Source organism: Mirounga leonina, unplaced genomic scaffold (assembly GCF_011800145.1).
Source record: "Mirounga leonina isolate KUSES-001 unplaced genomic scaffold, KU_Mleo_1.0 Mir_177, whole genome shotgun sequence".
Lineage (NCBI taxonomy): Eukaryota > Metazoa > Chordata > Mammalia > Carnivora > Phocidae > Mirounga > Mirounga leonina.
In genome coordinates, this window is record NW_023270459.1 from 6,869,269 (window position 1) to 6,886,434 (window position 17,166).

At 39.2% G+C, this 17,166-nt stretch overlaps 1 protein-coding gene across 9 annotated transcripts in view; it reads right to left on the reverse strand.

The window, feature by feature from the left end:
• The window catches only part of DPY19L3 (dpy-19 like C-mannosyltransferase 3), a 71,337-nt gene that overhangs the window by 40,874 nt on the left and 13,297 nt on the right, over positions 1-17,166 (reverse strand). For 8 of the 9 annotated variants that reach the window (XM_035023529.1, XM_035023528.1, XM_035023525.1 and 5 more), the window contains one exon: positions 3,397-3,487. In XM_035023529.1, the coding sequence (XP_034879420.1) occupies positions 3,397-3,487 (91 nt within the window). Of the gene's footprint in view, positions 1-168; positions 329-3,396; positions 3,488-17,166 lie in introns of those variants that run through there. The other variant, XM_035023533.1, reaches the window with a different exon arrangement.

Consider the following 17,166-nt stretch of genomic DNA (forward strand, 5'->3'; position numbering starts at 1 on the left):
TACTGTATATTAGATGGACATTCACATGTTTACATAAATACAGGTAAATTATAACTTGTGTGAGTATGATAAAAAAAAAACCAAAAACCCATACGTTCTTTTACAGAAATTTAGGCCAAGAGGATTTTATGTCCCCACTCTGCCCTCCCGCCATGAGACCTACAGTACCTCCTTTGGGCTGTAAGTAGCCTACGGGTTTGGCCACTGACTTTCTCTGACCAATGGCATGTGAGAGGATGTGACATCTTTTAATAAAAGACGATGTCTGTTTCCACCAGCAGTGTGATTATTTCCCTTTGTCATGACAACAGCAGGTTCCAAATAGGGGCTGGATAATAAAGGAAGAAATTAGCCTGTTGTTACAGAATTCCACGGCTACACTGAGGTCATCTGCCGCTGTAACCAAGCTAACTAATTAACAGAGGTCTGAAGAGATGGTTCACAGAAGAAAACATGCATACAGTCCTTACACGTATGAAAAGATGCTCAACCTCGCTCCTATGGGAAGTGCAAATTAAAACTACATTGAGATACCATTTCTCACCTATCAGCTTGGAAAAAAATTAAGTATGACAATGTCCTCTATTTTATAGTCCTTATGAAATTAACAGATTCAGGCAATGATCACCAATGGTGCTAACCCTAATTAGGTGAAAGGCTAATTGAGAACTTATTAATGGGTCAGTCTCGACCCTAAATGAGATAGTGCACATCATGTGCCTGGTGTGGAAGTGTACACCACCACGTAGGAAGTACTCTTGCTAAAACAGAACCGAGACCTGAGCAAGTCTCTAGATCTAACTACCAATTAACAGGAGATGCAGGCAACAGAGAATCATGAAATGACACCATGGGGCTCCAGCAATATCCAGAAAGTGAAAAACTCTATCAGACAAATGAATCTGTGTTTTCAACAAAAAAATTGAAGAAAAGAAGATGGAAAGAAATCTACAGATTAAAAGAAACAGAGAGAGGGGTGCCTGGCTGGCTCAGTCGGTAGAGCAAGCAACTCTTGATCTTGGAGCTGTGAGTTTGAGCCCCATGTGGGTGTAGAGATTACTTAAAAATAAAATCTTAAAAAAAAAAAAAAGAACAAATGATTGCAATGTGTGGACTTTATTTGGATCTCAAAAACTGTATTAAAACTCTGGAAGACAATCAGAAAAATGACAACACTGACTAGATATTTGATAGTAAGAAATCTCCTAATAGTGCTTTAAGTGTGATAATAGCAATGTGGTAATATTGAGAAAAGGGGTTACCATTCTTTAGAGAAATATACTGATATATTTACAAATGCAGAAATATGATGTCTTGGAGTTTCTCCAAAATCATCCAGTTTGAAAATGGGGTACAGAAAGGAGACAAGATTGGTTATGAGTTGGTAACTGTGTTAGCTGGTGACAGACATGTGAAAATCCATCAGAGGATTCTCTCTACCCTTTTATATGTTTGAAATTTTCTAGAAGGAAGATCTTAACAAATGACTTAGAGGAAGTGAAACAGAAGAACCATTGAGATAATAATGGTAATAATTCGAAAGAAAATACCCATTATTCATCTTTAAGAGCAGAGTGTCTCAACTTTACACTACTGGTATTTTGACATTTGAGGCCTGATTATTCTTTGTTGTTGAGACATTGTAGGAGGTGTAACAACATCCCTCACCTCTGCCCATTCCAGTAGCACAATCCTCCCCAACCCAACCCAGCTGTGACAACCAACAACGTATCTGGATGTTCTAGATGTCCCCTAGGGACACAACTGCCCCTCGATAAGAACCACTGCTTTAGAGAATCCTAGAGAAGCAAATCACAATTTTGAGAACTCACTGACTCATTGCTCTCAGTAGTTATGCTCCATAAAGTTGCAGTGAACACTGAATTAGCAATACTGAGCCCTGCAGGAAATACAGGGTTATGTTCTTATGAGCCTCTGTTCATGCATTTTCATCAACTGATCGACACATGACCTTGATTTACGAGTCTTTGTTTAAAGACACCTTCTTTTATATGAGCAATTCATTAATGCTGAACACATGGTCAACAGCACTCTACCTCATGCCTGAACAAAGCTTATCTAACATATGTGTTTTCTCTGTATGCCTTCACGGCCTGCATGCACTTGGGAATTCCAGACAGCACTTTAGCATTATGCTGGGGGCCATTTCAAACTGCAGAATCACCAACAAAAAGCAGAAAAATGCAAAAAGCATGGCCCTAGGTAGACCGTGAAAAGGACACTGTAGAAGGAGAGCTGAAACGAGATGGCAGTCATCACCTCGTTCCACCTCAGCTGGGAACATGTAAGCCAGGTGACTAAACATTCTCGCTGCTCTGCACAAGCCCCTAAATACCTGCCAAAGCACCATGAGTACGGATTCTGGGGTTACAAATAGGTTTTAGTAAGTGAATTTGCAAAATTCATGGACTCCATGAATAAAGAGGATCAACTATATAGGGAAAGAAAATCAACACCTATCCTGCCTTTGTTGTATAAACTGTACCTCAGGGTCATCAAATAGTTGATGAGAAAAAGGTTTCTTAAATAACAGAGTTCCAGCTAACAAATACAAGAGGAACGCAGAATGTCACTTTTGTAACTATAGATATAGGCAACAGGCATCAATGGCTGCTAAAACAAGTAAGTGAAAGGCAGATGGGTAATAATCTTATTATGGGGGAACCTGGCTATCTACACAGGAACCAACTGATTGATACTTAAGAGCGCAAAAAGAAAGATAACCAACTTTTCATGTCTCCTACTGTGATAGAATTAGAAGTGCAAAACATCACCCACGAAGGATTCTTGCCAAAAATGCACCCGAATCCAAGCAAAGCCCAGCAAATGTCTCTGTTGTGCGTGATCGTGTTGAGCATAGCAAGCACACAGCAAGTAGGAGAGATCCTTTCTGGGGTTTCAATTAGTGGAGTCAAGGTAAAGGTTATGGGCTCTAAACCACTCCCAAACAGCGAAAATGTGGGGAAATGGCAATTGCAAAATAAAGGACCGAATGGGGACACTGGGGACAAGAAGGACAACTGTAATTTTTGTCTGTCTGACCAAAATGCCTCCTGTTTTTAGACAATACTCCTTTCACTTGCAAAGACCTTTTCCAAAACGATCATGAGAAAAAAACTGCAGCAAAACCAAGAAATTGCAAACAGATGAGTTTTGGGATGGAATAGAGCTGAAGAGAGGAGAGTTACATTAGGTATTACAGAACTTCTTCCAAAGCAAAACACTGGTTACTTGAGCAGGGAAAAACTGCACAAGTTTAAAAAAAAAGTGCACAAGTTCTAGAAAGCATTTAAAATGCTTGAGTGCATAAGTAGGTTTGGCTGAAATATTGAAAAGGATGAAGTAGATCCCCATAAAGCTGTTAGTTGTAATTACCTTGCATGAGGGTCGGAGCCTGCAGCATTTGCTTGTAGTAGGAGTAATACAGCCCACATTCTGTTCTGAATGAGATTTCTCGCTCCACTTCCTGAAACAAAGTTAGGTCTACTGGGTTTACGTGACCTAGTTTTTTGTTTTTGTTTTGTTTGTTTGTTTTAATATCTATTGTCACTGCAGAAACAGGATCCAAAACTACAACTTAAAAGGAAAAAAAAAAAACTCTCGAAATATAGTCTTAAGAAATCTTAGCAAACCAAAACAGTAGGAGGTAGGTAATTGTTGAAACTGGGTGGGAATTACAGGAGTATATTACATGATTCTCTCTACTTCTGCGGATGTTTAAAACTTTCCATAACAAACGATTTTACAAAATGGAGACAACTAGTTCCATTTATGTTGATGTTTCACAGTTAACGTTTTTATTTCACACAGATTAAAACTAAAAAAAAAAGCCACAAAACATACCACCAATCTTATGTAATATTAGTGAGAATCAAAATAGGGACAGTATAAAAAAAATCTCCCAAATGAAAAGAACTATAATTGCATTAGACACCTACCTAAAAGCTAACAGTATTGGGGCGCCTGGGTGGCTCAGTCGGTTGGGCATCTGCCTTCGGCTCGGGTCATGATCCCAGAGTCCTGGAATCGAGCCCCGCATTGGGCTCCCTGCTCTGCGGGAAGCCTGCTTCTCCCTCTCCCATTCCCCCTGCTTGTGTTCCCTCTCTCACTGTCTCTCTCTGTCAAATAAATAAATAAAAAATAAAAATAAATAAAAAAAGCTAACAGTATTATATAAAATTAATAACTTTCTGTTTATTCTAAGACTATAAGGTATTCTGAGTGAAACGGGGCAGATCTTTTTACATGTGAGTTTTAGTGTGCCAAGTGTCACCCTGGTGGAAAGATGCTCACATAGGCAAATGGATACAACAGTTAACTGCTTTTAAGTAAGTATTCAATTTTAGAAGAACTGAAAATTGAAAGTGACAGCTATTAGTCAATTCGGTTGTAAGATGCTTTTATGAAATTTAAAATTTAAATCATTAACAAAATCTGGAGGCATATGGTGGTGAGGATGGGGAGGACATTCTGGAATAATCATATTAATATTCTTAAATACTGTATTTCAAATATATACACATATATCTATATCTCTCTCTCTATATATATAACAGTATAAATGAATGAAATGATAATTTGTCATTACAGACTCTTTTACACCAGTGTTTAAGAAGTCAGGCTGTAGAAGTGTATTTCCATCTCTGTTTTTACTACCATAGCTGATCCCTATTCTACAAACCCAACCTTACTGGTGGAAGCTGCTAAACATAAAACATGGTACATTCTAGGAGATAAGCTTCTTTTAACACACCTTTGTTTTTTCTCCCCTACCTCCAACTATTTTTCAAACTGTAATAAACATTTCGTGGAAAGAACCACTCATGCCACTTACCTTCAGGCCTGAAATTATTTCATGTATCTCTTCTATCCTTTAAATATTTCTCCTATCCTTTCAAAAAGTATTACAAATTGATTCATGAATAAAGCACTCCAAGAAGTACTCAGTTATCTGAATATAAATATCCAATTATTGACCTTGAGAAACAAACTTGTGTTTATCATTGTTTATCACTGTTCACTCTTTTTTAAAAAACTGGGAGGGAGGGGCAGAGTAGCAAACCTTATATAATGAGCTTCCTTCTATAGAAAACAGGTTTATCTCGGGGAAATCAAACATGGAACAAAGGCCCAGTCAGGTTCTGAAATTTACTTTCATTAGCACACTTGCTTTATAAAAAGGATAATATACAACGATGGAACTCTTTGAGCTTTTGCATTTGCTACTGATTTGTGTTGTATCTTTCACAGCAGTAAAGGCAATTCTTAGCAGTCACGTTAATCCATTCATCTTTAATTTTTGAGAAAAACTGCTCTATTGCTTTTCTTAACATAAAACTAGACTGGTATCACTTTTTTCCATAATGTTCACACTCCTACTTGGTCAAGTAGCCACAGAGGCTGTGAAATGATGTTAACTGAGCAAATGTTAGCTTTTGTTCATGCAAATAAGGGGAAAAAAACCCCATTAAGTCTAATTACATTCCTTTTCTTCTCTCCAGCTGCCTTAAAGTGTTCAAAGTACGGCTGTCTTCAATGGAATATTCTAATGTCAAACCTATATCCCCAAATCAAACTGGAGAGCCAGATCAATCATTCACATGAAGGGGGCTAAGAATAAAAGAAGACTGGCCTCGCAAAGATGGGGAAAAAAGGAAAAAAACAACAACAACAAAACACTGCTCAGGGTACAAAGGCAGAAAGCTTTAGTGCTCCACCCCTCTCTTTACTATACCCAGAATGTATAAAGAACAGAGGGGGTCCTAATTAGTAAAAAAGCATTCAAACATGATTAATTGGTAATCTTGGCACCAGCTGTATGGAACCAAATGCTAGACTTTATTAGACAGACACTTGCAAGTTTTACATCTGCTTCATGCTAAGAGAACATCTGCTTTACTCATTCAAACACTTTTCCAGTTTTACAGCAATTTATACTTTGCCTGCTGGATTGTGCTTATGAAAACGTACACCAATAGAAGCTACCCTCTGATGAATGCAAAATGAACAAATACTTCATATTTTAATTCGCATCGGTTCCACAGGGAAAGCAATGTCGGGAGAATGAAAGCATCTTTTCTGAAGACAATGACAGAAAGAAACAGAAAGACGAAATAATTGTATTTTTAAGGAATTGTACAGCTAACACCATTTAAGTAGTAGTTTATATAGTAATTTAACAAAAGTACTAAAAGGAAAAAGCATTAAAAAATGCTCATAATTAGTAATTTGCATCCCCTAGAAACACACAAAATGTAACCACCCCTTTTAGACAAATGACACCAAATCTGCCAAAGGAAACCTCTCATTAGTTTTTTAAAATCTCACATAAGTAACTTTTGTTTACAGAAACTACACCCAAAATAACGAGGCCGCTGGTAGTGGGGAAGCCATGGAAAGACTAACTTCATACATGTCATCTGTTTCTGAATTGGGTAACCATTCATCTCACGAAGAAACAGTAGCTCACGCTAAGACAGCTGTTCTTGAAGTTTTGCACTGGGAATCATGCCCTTAGCAAATATATTTACGGCACATACATGGTTTATGGTCTGGTTAGATGCCTGTCCATCTGTTGGAACAGAATGATTCTTGCCCTAGAGCTGATGAATGCCTTGATGTGTGACAGCTGCCAAGCAGCGTGTGGGGGCAGGTTAGACGGCTGTTGCGGAGACCGGCACCCGCTGGGCTCGCACAGAAGCCACCACCAGTCCTTGGTACCACCTGAAGTCGCCACTTCGTGGATTCACCCTGTTTAGTCTAAAGAGTCCTTGCTTAGCAGGAGCATTCATTCGGTGGGACGATATGCAAATTCTGTAATATCAAGCCAATATGACAATAACAGGGGAAAATACTAGCCTAAGGAAAGATTGTACAAAATTGAGTGACAGGAGTGCTTTTTTAGCCAAATGAGAATGATCTTTTCTTATCACTCAACATTTATTTGCTTGGGAAACAAAGGTGTAAAACTTCAGTCCTTGATCCCAAGGGGTTTATGTTTCAATGAGAAAGAACAATGCATTTTTTAAAAAGGAAAATGACGATTCAAGGAAGGGTATCGATTAGAGGGAAGGAAGGGCCTTTTGCCTGAACTATTAACCCAGCCCCCACTGGATTCTGTGCTTCTCATTGGTCTCTTTTTTCCTCTATCTTCCTCATTCATTCATTCATTCATTCACTCAACGAACAGCTACTGACCAACAAGTGACAAACATTCACCTGCTGGGAGATTCAGCAGGGAACAAAAGGGACACAAATCTCTGTCTTCATAGAATTTATAATCTGGAACAGAGAGATGGATTTACTTGTTTAGTAAACAAGTACAATATAAGAAGTAAAGCAGAGAAGGGGGTGGGCGAGGGAGGGGTGGTGCTGTGGTCTTGCAGGTGGGTGGGGAAGGCTGCACCCATGAAGGGACAACTGAATAGAGATGAGGTGAGGCGGTGAGCCATGTGCAGAAGAGCCTGCCAGTCAGACAGGACAGCCCACATACACCTCGAAGAACAGTGAGGAAGGCAGTGTGGTCTGAGTTGGAGGGAGCAAAGGAGGTCAGGGGCGGTAGTGCAGAGTGGTCTGAGAAGTTAATATGGGGTCAGACACCCAGTCCTGGCAGGTGACAAGGACTCTAGGCTTGTACTCTGAGCTAGGTGTGTGTGTAAGGAGCGGGGGGGGGGGGGGGGGGGGGTGGTGGTGGTGATGATCAGGAGCGTGGTTTCAGACATGCTGAGCTGGACTGTGAAAGATTCTGAGCAGAAAGGGAGTTGTTATAATAACCCAGGTGGGGATAAAGGTTTTGAGAGGTGATCACATTCTAGATATTGTCAAAGGAAACCTTATAGTACTTCCTGAGGCTATAAGGTGGGACTTGAGAGGCAGGACTGTGTGAGAGCGGAACCCTAAGCCACTGAAGGATGAAGCTGCAATTTACAGAGACGGAGATACCAAGAGAAACACCCGAGGGCAGGGACGGTCAGGTGGTTGATGTTGCACCTCTTAAGTGTGAAATGCCCACTGGACATCCAAACTCAGGTGGCCAAGTAGGTGGCAGTATATACAAGTCTGGAGTTCAGGGGAGAGGTCTGAGCAGGGGACAGACATTTGGGACCCATCAGCACAGAGATGGTATTTAAAGCTATAGGTAAGATTGTTCTTAGGAATGAGAGTGGACAGAAAAAACAGAGCCAAGTCCTGGGTTCTCTGCCAACAAGAAGTCAGAAGGCTGAGGAGGAGCTAGTAAAGGAGCCAAAGGATCAGCTGGAAAGGGAGGAGTAGATCCAGGAGACCACGTGTCCCTGAGTCAAGGAGAACTGCTAAGAGCCCAAGGAAAACAAGGACTGAGAAATGACCACTAAATTGAGCAACTTGGAGGGTATCAGTGACTTTAACCAGAACTTTTTAAGAGTGGTGCCATGGCTGAAGCCTGACTGGAGTGGGCTCGAGAGAGAGAGCGGGGTGAGAGGAACAGAGACTACGGGCCCACAAACTTTTGGGGGGAGTCTGGGTGTGAAGGTGAGCAGAACAATGGGACAGTAGCTGAAAGAGAAAGTGGCGCTCAAACAGCCTCCCCCACCCCCAGGACGGGAGAAGGCAAGAGACTCAATGGCTGGAGTGAGATAATTCAGGAGAAGGCAGGGGAGGGGGTCTCACACACTCAGGGGGACAAGCAGGTGTACATGAGCAACATATGGGCAGATGTGGGGTGAAAGCATGTGGAAGGTCTCTTCAGCTTGCTTCTCCTTTCTCAGTTGACAGGGTTGGGAATACGCTACCTCCAAATATGGCATGCTGGCATAACTGAATGTTTGAAGTTGAAGGAATTCAAGAAACGGTAGGTGCAGGAAGGGCTCTCTGACCTCTCCCTTCTCCCCCCGAGGCAGGTCATAAGACTCTCTTGTGAAAGCTGTACTCCCTAACCCAGGAGGAAAGAACATCCTTATCTCCAGAGATGCAGGACAGGACAGGAGTCTGAACAGCAGGCCTTCCTAAGTTCACCCCGGTTTACTACCCGTAGCTCATACCTTTTGGTCCTATTTTATTTTTCCATGGCTTTCTACTCTTGGTCAAATCTAGTATAAAAACGCTCGAGGTTTAACCATTTCTTCAGGTCTTCATTTCCTTACGAAGGTTCTAGGGTCACGCAGAACTTGTATTAAATAAATTTGGATGCTTTTCTCTTGTTAGTCTGTCTTTTAAGTCAGCTCAGTGAACAGGACCCCAGCCAGAGGACCTAGCAGGGCAGTGGGTTCCCCTCTACAGTGAAACGGGAGGCAATGCAACAGCTGACAGCCAAGACTGGGGAAGGTCTGGGGGGAGAAAGGAGGGAAGACAAGGTGAATCGTCCCAGGAGAGCTGGGGGGGGAGCGGGTAAATGGACAAAGGAGGTGGAATAGGCCTGCCAGGGAGCATTTTTAAAAAAGGCATGTTTGAGGTTTTCCTTCCCTATTAATTTCAATTTGACAAATTTCAAAAATATTTTGGTATCTGTATATTTAATTTTGGATTAAGTCCCTACTATTTTCTGAGTTTTCCTACTGCTTGTAATAATTTCTCAGATTATTCTCTTGTGGTTTCCAGGTATATAATGACACGATCTGCAAATAATGTTACCTCCTCCTTCCCAATTGTTAAATTTTTACTTCCCATGTTATGTTGCTGGTCCCTCCAAAGCAATGTTAAATAGTACTAACAGACAGCTTTGGCTTGGTATATGCTGCCTTTTTTTTTTTTTTTTTAAGATTTTTATTTATTTATTTGACAGAGAAAGCCACAGCGAGAGAGGAACACAAGCAGGGGGAGTGGGAGAGGGAGAAGCAGGCTTCCCGCAGAGCAGGGAGCCCGATGTGGGGCTCGATCCCAGGACCCTGGGATCATGACCTGAGCCAAAGGCAGACGCTTAACGACTAAGCCACCCAGACGCCCCTTGGGATATGCTTCTAATGCCATGTCTCTAGCCACATGTGCCGACTTAATTAAAATGAAAAATTTAGTTTCTCAGTTCCTGAACACATTTGGCTAATGGCTAGAGTATTAATACAGCACAAAGAACTTTTCATTATCATAGAAAGTTCTACTAGATAGCACTGTTCTAGTGTTTCCCTAATGGGTAAGGTCTCAGCATTTGGTCTGAAATGTATGCATGCTGTATTAAAAAAAAAAATGCATTGATTTTTTCAAGTTTTACTGAAATAGAATTCGCACGCCATACAATCCACCCATTTAAAGTATATAATTCAATGGCTTTTACTATATTCACAAAGTTATGCATGCATCACTAGCATGAATTCTAGACTATTTCATAACCCCTACAAAGAAACACCACAACCCTGAGTTGTCACCCTGCAAATCCCTCATGCTTTCTAGCCCTGGGCAATCACTAATCTATCTCTTTAGATTGGCCATCCTGGACATTTCATTTTAATGAAATGATACAATATGTGCTTTGTGCCTGATTTCTTTCATTTAGCATGTTTTCAAGGTTCCTCTAATGTGGTAGCCTGTATCATGAATTCACTGCAAAACTGCCAAATAATATTCCATTATATGGATATGCCACATTTTACTTATCCATTCATCCATTAGTGGACATTAGGGTTGTTTCCTCTTCTTGGCTATTATGAAAAATGCTGCTATGAATATTCATGTACAAGTTTTTGTGTGGGTGTGTTTTCATTTTTCTTGGGTATTTCCTTAGGAGTAGAATGCTAAGATGATACGATAACTCTGTTTCACTGTCTGAGGGCCTGCCAGACCCTTTACGAAAGCGTTTGCGCCATTTTACATTCCCACCAGCAGTGCAGAAGGGTTCCAATTTCTCCACGCCCTTGTCAACACTTGTTATTATATGTCTTTTTATTATAGCCCTGCTAGTGGATATGAAGGTCTGATTAGAATTTCCCTGACAGGCTAATGATGTTGAGAATCTTTTCAAGTGCTTTTTGCCCATTTGTAGATCATCTCTGGAAAAATGTCTATTCAAGTCCTGTGTTCATTAAAAAAATTAAACTGTATTTTTATTATTGAGTTATTATGGTTCTTTGTAGATTCCAGACTCAAATCCCTTACCAGGCATATGATTTGTAAGTATTTTCTCCTATTCTAAGTGGTGTCTTTTTGTTTTCTTGACTGTATCCTCTGGAGCACAAAAGTTTCTAATTTTGAAGAAGTCCAACGTAACTATTTTTCCTTTAATCACTAGTGCTTTTGGTATTGTATCTAGGATGGCTTAGCCTAACCCAAAGCCATGATAATTTATTCATGTTGTCTTCTAGAAGTTTCATAGTTACTTTTAAGTCTCTGATCCACTTTGAGTTAATCTGTGTGTATGTATGAGGACGGGGCTTAATTTCCTTGTTTGCTCACAAATATCCAATTGTCCCCAGATAATTTGTTGCAGACTATTTTTTCTTAATTGTCTTGGTATCTTTGTTGAAAATCAACTGACCATAAATGTAAGGGTTTATTTCTGGACTCTCAATTCTATTTCATCTCTCCTTATGCCAGTACTCACTGTCTTGATTACTGTATCCTTATGGTAAGTTTTGAAATCAGGGAGTGTGAGTCCTCCAACTTTGTTCTTCTTTTTCGAAACTGCTTTGGCTATTCTGGGTCCTTTCAGTTTCCATATAAATTTTAGGGTCAGCTTGTCAATTTCTGCAAAAACATCCACCTGGGATTTTGGGAGGGATCACGCTGAATCTGTATGCCAACTTGCCATCTTAACAGTACTGTCTTCCAATTCATGAACATGATTTATGTTTTATACTTCTTTTGCTCAATTTATTCCTCTAAGTACCTTATTCTTTTGTTGCTATTGTAAATGAAACTTTTTTTTTAAAGATTTTATTTATTTAAGATGAAACTATTTTCTTAATTTCATTTTTGGTTTGCTCATTGCTACTGTATACAAATACAATTAGTTTTTGTATATCAATCTTGTATCCAGCATCCTTGATATATCCATTTATTAGTTCTAATAGTTCTTTTTGGTGAATTCTATATGGAAGATCATGTTATTATAAACAGAGACAGTTTTACTTCTTCCTTTCCAATCTGGAGACCTTCTGTTTCATTTTATTGCCTAGTTTCCCTGACTAGGACCTCTGGTATAATGTTGACTAGAAGTGGCTGAAACAGACATCTTTGTCTTGTTCCTAATCTGAGGGGGAAAGCTTTCAATTTATCACCATTAAATATGATGTTTGCTGTGCAATTTTTGGCAGATGCCCTTTAGGAGGCTGAAGCTCTCTTCTATTTCTAGTCTGTTGAGTGTTTTTTATTGTGGAGACTTGCTGAATTCTGACAAATACTTTTTGTGTCTTTTGAGATAATCACATGGTTTTTGTCTTTTATTCCAGTGATGTAATGGGCTCATCTGGTCTATTCTTAATTTTAAGTTACATACGTCACATGGAAATGATAGGTTTTTTTTCAAATAACCTTTTTTTTTTTGCATCTTTTGAAGTACTGACGTAACAAACAAGTATATTACTAGATTTCCCAACAATTTCCTTTAGTTTCCTGGCATAAAAATGACTCTTTCATGGTGCATTATACTTCTGATATGCAACTAGATTCTCTTTTTTAGTATTAATTAGAAGTTTTGCTTCAATATACATAAGTGGGATTAGTCTCTGAACTTTGTTTTTTTTATATTACCTAGATTATATACAGTTGATTCTCATTATTCACAGATTTCTGGTTTGCAAATCTGCCTACTAGCTAAAATCTGTAACAACAAAATTGACAAAATTAATACTTGCTGTGCTTTTGCAGCCGTGTGCAGAGCAGTGAAAATGTAAGTTGCCTGATGCGCAGGGTTCCCAGCTGTGCTCGGCCCCTTGTTCCAGCTCTCACACAGAAACGATCAGAAGGTGAATACGGTAAGGGGCAGTGGGTGCAACACAGTGACTGAAGCCCCAGCTCTGAGCCCCCGTGGATGAGGTCTGAATACAATTCTGGTACCTGTTAGTGGGGCAGTCTTAGGCAAGGCACCTGACCATCCTGAACCTCATTTTCTCTTTTGTAAAATAAAGAAAACAGAAACTACCAGGAGGGGTTTTTAGAATTTAAGACCTATGTGTGATACACACACACACACACACACACACACTTCCACAGGAACAATGGTTCAATATTCTCTAATTCAGTGTTCTCAGTGACTTTTAGAACATAACGTTGGGAATTAAGGAAAATTGATGGTACTTATATCCTGATCCTCAGTTCTGGTGTGTTATATCTGATTTATAAAAATAATTTGGAATTTTTCTCCTGGGTGTTCTAGAATGGCTGAAATAGTACTAGAATATTTTGTTTCTTTAAGCGTTTGGTAAAATTCCTCCATAAAATCAACAGGGTCTGCTACTTAGGGGGGTGTGGGATGGGTAGCTCTTCACGTTTTCTCTATCACATCTGCAGAAATAATTACATTTTTCTGGGGCCAGTTTTGGTAATTTATATTCCAGAAAATCATGTTTCATCCGTTCATTTAATTTGCACTGAATCAAACAAAATAGACTTGGGTGGCTATTTCTTATTTCATGGTCTCTACAGTTATTTCTCTGCTACATTTCATGATCTCTGTAATTATTTCTCTGTTATTTCTTATTTTGGATATTTATACTTCCTACACCTCATCCTTATCCTTATTTTTCACTCCCCAAATAACCATTCATTTATTAATTATTTTCCTACTTTCTAGTTGATAAATTTCTCCTTTTACCTTTAGCCTTCCTTCCGTTGCTAGATTTTTACTTTCCAACTACTTAAGTGGATAATCCGTTTGTTTATTCATTCTTATTTCATTATATAATACTTAAAGCTAAAAATTCTTCTGAATACTGCTCTAACTGTATTCCCTAGCCCTGAAATATGATTTCCACCCTTTTCTAGATTTCATTTATAATTTCTATAAATTCAGTTTTAATTTCCTGTGACCAAAAAGTTAGGAAATATTTTTAGATTTTTAGGAAGTGACCTTTTTCTTTTTAGTTATCTCCAGTTTTTATTTAAATGAATGAATAAATTAAGAGAGTATAATGTGAGTCTGTAACCATTATCCCCAAAGTCAAGAACAAACCAAGACTTGAGATACCACCTTACACCAATTAGAATGACAAAAATTGACAAGGCAAGAAACAACAAATGGGAGGTGCCTGGGTGGCTCAGTCATTAAGCGTCTGCCTTCGGCTCAGGTCACAATCCCGGGGGGTCCTGGGATTGAGCCCCACGTCAGGCTCTCTGCTCAGCTGGAAGCCTGCTTTTCCCTCTCCCACTCCCCCTGCTTGTGTTCCCTCTCTCGCTGTTTCTCTCTGTCAAATAAATAAATAAAATCTTAAAAAAAAAAAAAAAAGTTGGAGAGGTTGTGGAGAAAGGGGAATCCTCTTACACTATTGGTGGGAATGAAGTTGGTACAGCCACTTTGGAAAACAGTATGGAGGTGCCTCAAAAAATTAAAAATAGAGCTATCCTATGACCCAGCAATTGCACTACTGGGTATTTACCCCAAAGACACAGATGTAGTGAAAAGAAGGGCCATATGCACCCCAATGTTCATAGCAGCAATGTCTATAATAGCCAAACTGTGGAAAGAGCCAAGATGTCCTTCAACAGATGAATGGATAAAGAAGATGTGGTCCATATATACAATGGAATATTACTCAGCCATCAGAAAGGATGAATACCCAACTTTTACATCAACATGGATGGGACTGGAGGAGATTATGCTAAGTGAAATAAGTCAAGCAGAGAAAGTCAATTATCATATGGTTTCACTTATTTGTGGAACATAAGGAATAGCATGGAGGACATAAGGAGAAGGAAGGGAAAAATGAAGGGGGGGGAAATCGGAGGGAGAGATGAACCATGAGAGACTATGGACTCCGAGAAACAAACTGAGGGTTTTAGAGGGGAGGGTGGTGGGGGGATAGGTTAGCCTGGTGATGGATATTAAGGAGGGCACATACTGAATAGAGCACTGGGTGTTATATGAAAACAATGAATCATGGAACACTACATCAAAAACTAATGATGTACTGTATGGTGACTAACATAATAAAATAAAATTAAAAAAAAGAACAAGCCAAGACTATGCACTATCACACTGTGATAAGGAAATATTGTCTGTAGTTTTGGATGTGAGATTTTTCTCCATGGCTTAACATATGAACATTTTAGTTAATGTTCTGCGGATATTTGAAAAGAACATACATTCTGTCTTTAGATATTTATAGATTAGAACTCTTATTTATTATTTTCCCTAGGTCTTCTATATTCTTATTTTTGACCACTTGCTTTTTTTTTTTTTATGAACTGAGAAAGAATTAAAACCCGGTATTAATGTGTTTCTCTATTTTTTGTATTTCCTGTGGTTTTTGCTTTATAAATATTGGTAAGTTATCTGACACATGGTAGTCCTATCTGTGGTTGGCATCTTTATTACTGAAAAATTGCCCTTCTTCGCTTCATTTAACACTTTCTGTCTAAGACTTTCTTTCCCCCCTTTGGGGAAATATTTCAGCAAGTCCTTATCCACCTTTGGACTAATCCTTCTAAGGAACTCTGTTCTTGGGAGAATCTTATGCATATAGTACGTGATTTGGATTTTGCTTTACGACAGAGTTTTTATCAGGTGACTAAAGCAGACAGATTTATTTATACAAAAGTATTTTGACATATCTGTGTTAATACACATTTATCACATTTTTCGTTATCCTTTAGAATAAATCCTTTACTATACGGCCCGTGTCTCCATGTGTGTGTGCGTCTGTGTGTATGTATGTCTTTTAATTTGAAAGGTTTATGTTTTTGTTCTAGGAGTTACCTTTATAACTTTGAAGGATAACTTAATTCTCTATTTCTACAGATAGTATCTATTGAGTTCCTATAATAAGTAATGATAATCTCATGAAATTTATAGTTCTTCCCTGCCCCATTTTACTTGATAATACTTTTCTTGGAATTTTCTTTTACATACACTACACTTTTTTTTTTTTTTTTTAAGATTTTATTTATTTGACAGAGAGAGACACAGCGAGAGAGGAACACAAGCAGGGGGAGTAGGAGAGGGAGAAGCAGGCTTCCCGCGGAGCAGGGAGCCTGATGTGGGGCGCGATCCCAGAACCCTGGGATCATGACCTGAGCCAAAGGTAGACGCTTAACGACTGAGCCACCCAGGCGCCCTACACATCTGTTTCTTGACTACGTATTTAAGCAGGCTCCACACCCAGCGTGGAGCCCAGCATGGGGCTTGAACTCACGACCCTGAGATCAAGAGTTAGACATTTAACCATCTGAGCCAGCCAGATGCCCCTTGACTTTTCATTTTGAAATGAAACTTGACTTCTATCTATAAAAAATAAATGGATTCCTCCGTCTTTTACCTTCTTTTTTCTTACCTCTTCTAACTTATTATTACATTGTTATTCTGTTACTATTTCATAGTATAACACTGCTAGGTGTTACCACATTGTTTACATCATATGTACTTTGTTTTATAACTATTTAGTGATAGTTCTACAGTTAAATATATTTGCACCTCAGGGGTAGTCTTTCTGCCATTGTTTTGCCTTTTCTCTCTCAGCTGGGTAAAGTTTTCCCTCTACCAATTTCTTCAGGTGTTCTTAAAAAATACATTTCTCAGAATCAAAACAATTTGTATGGTGCTTTATACATGATAGAATGACCAGATTAAAATGGAACACCTGGGTGGTTCAGTCAGTTAAGTGTCTGCCTTTGGCTCAGGTTGTGATCCCAGGGTCCTGGGATCGAGTCCTACATCAGGCTCCCTGATCAGCGGGGAGCCTGCTTCTACCTCTGCCTGCAGCTCCCCCTGCTTGTGCGCGCTCTCTCTGACAAATAAATAAATAAAATCTTTTTAAAAAATAAAATATATAAACCACATTCTCTTATGTGAGTCTTCTGCAGCATCATTCCAGGTCTTTAAGCATTAAATGTTACCATGGAGAAGTTGGAAGCCAGACTGACTTCTCTTATAGGTAAGGCGATCTTTGGTTTGGATGTCCAGGGGTTCCTTACTATTGAAGCCCAGCCATTTCACAGAACTATACCCAGCTAATGATTTTTCTAGGCCAAGTTTTCCTTTCCTGTGGCCCATTGTGCCCCGTCAATTTGTAGATTCAAGTCATCTTT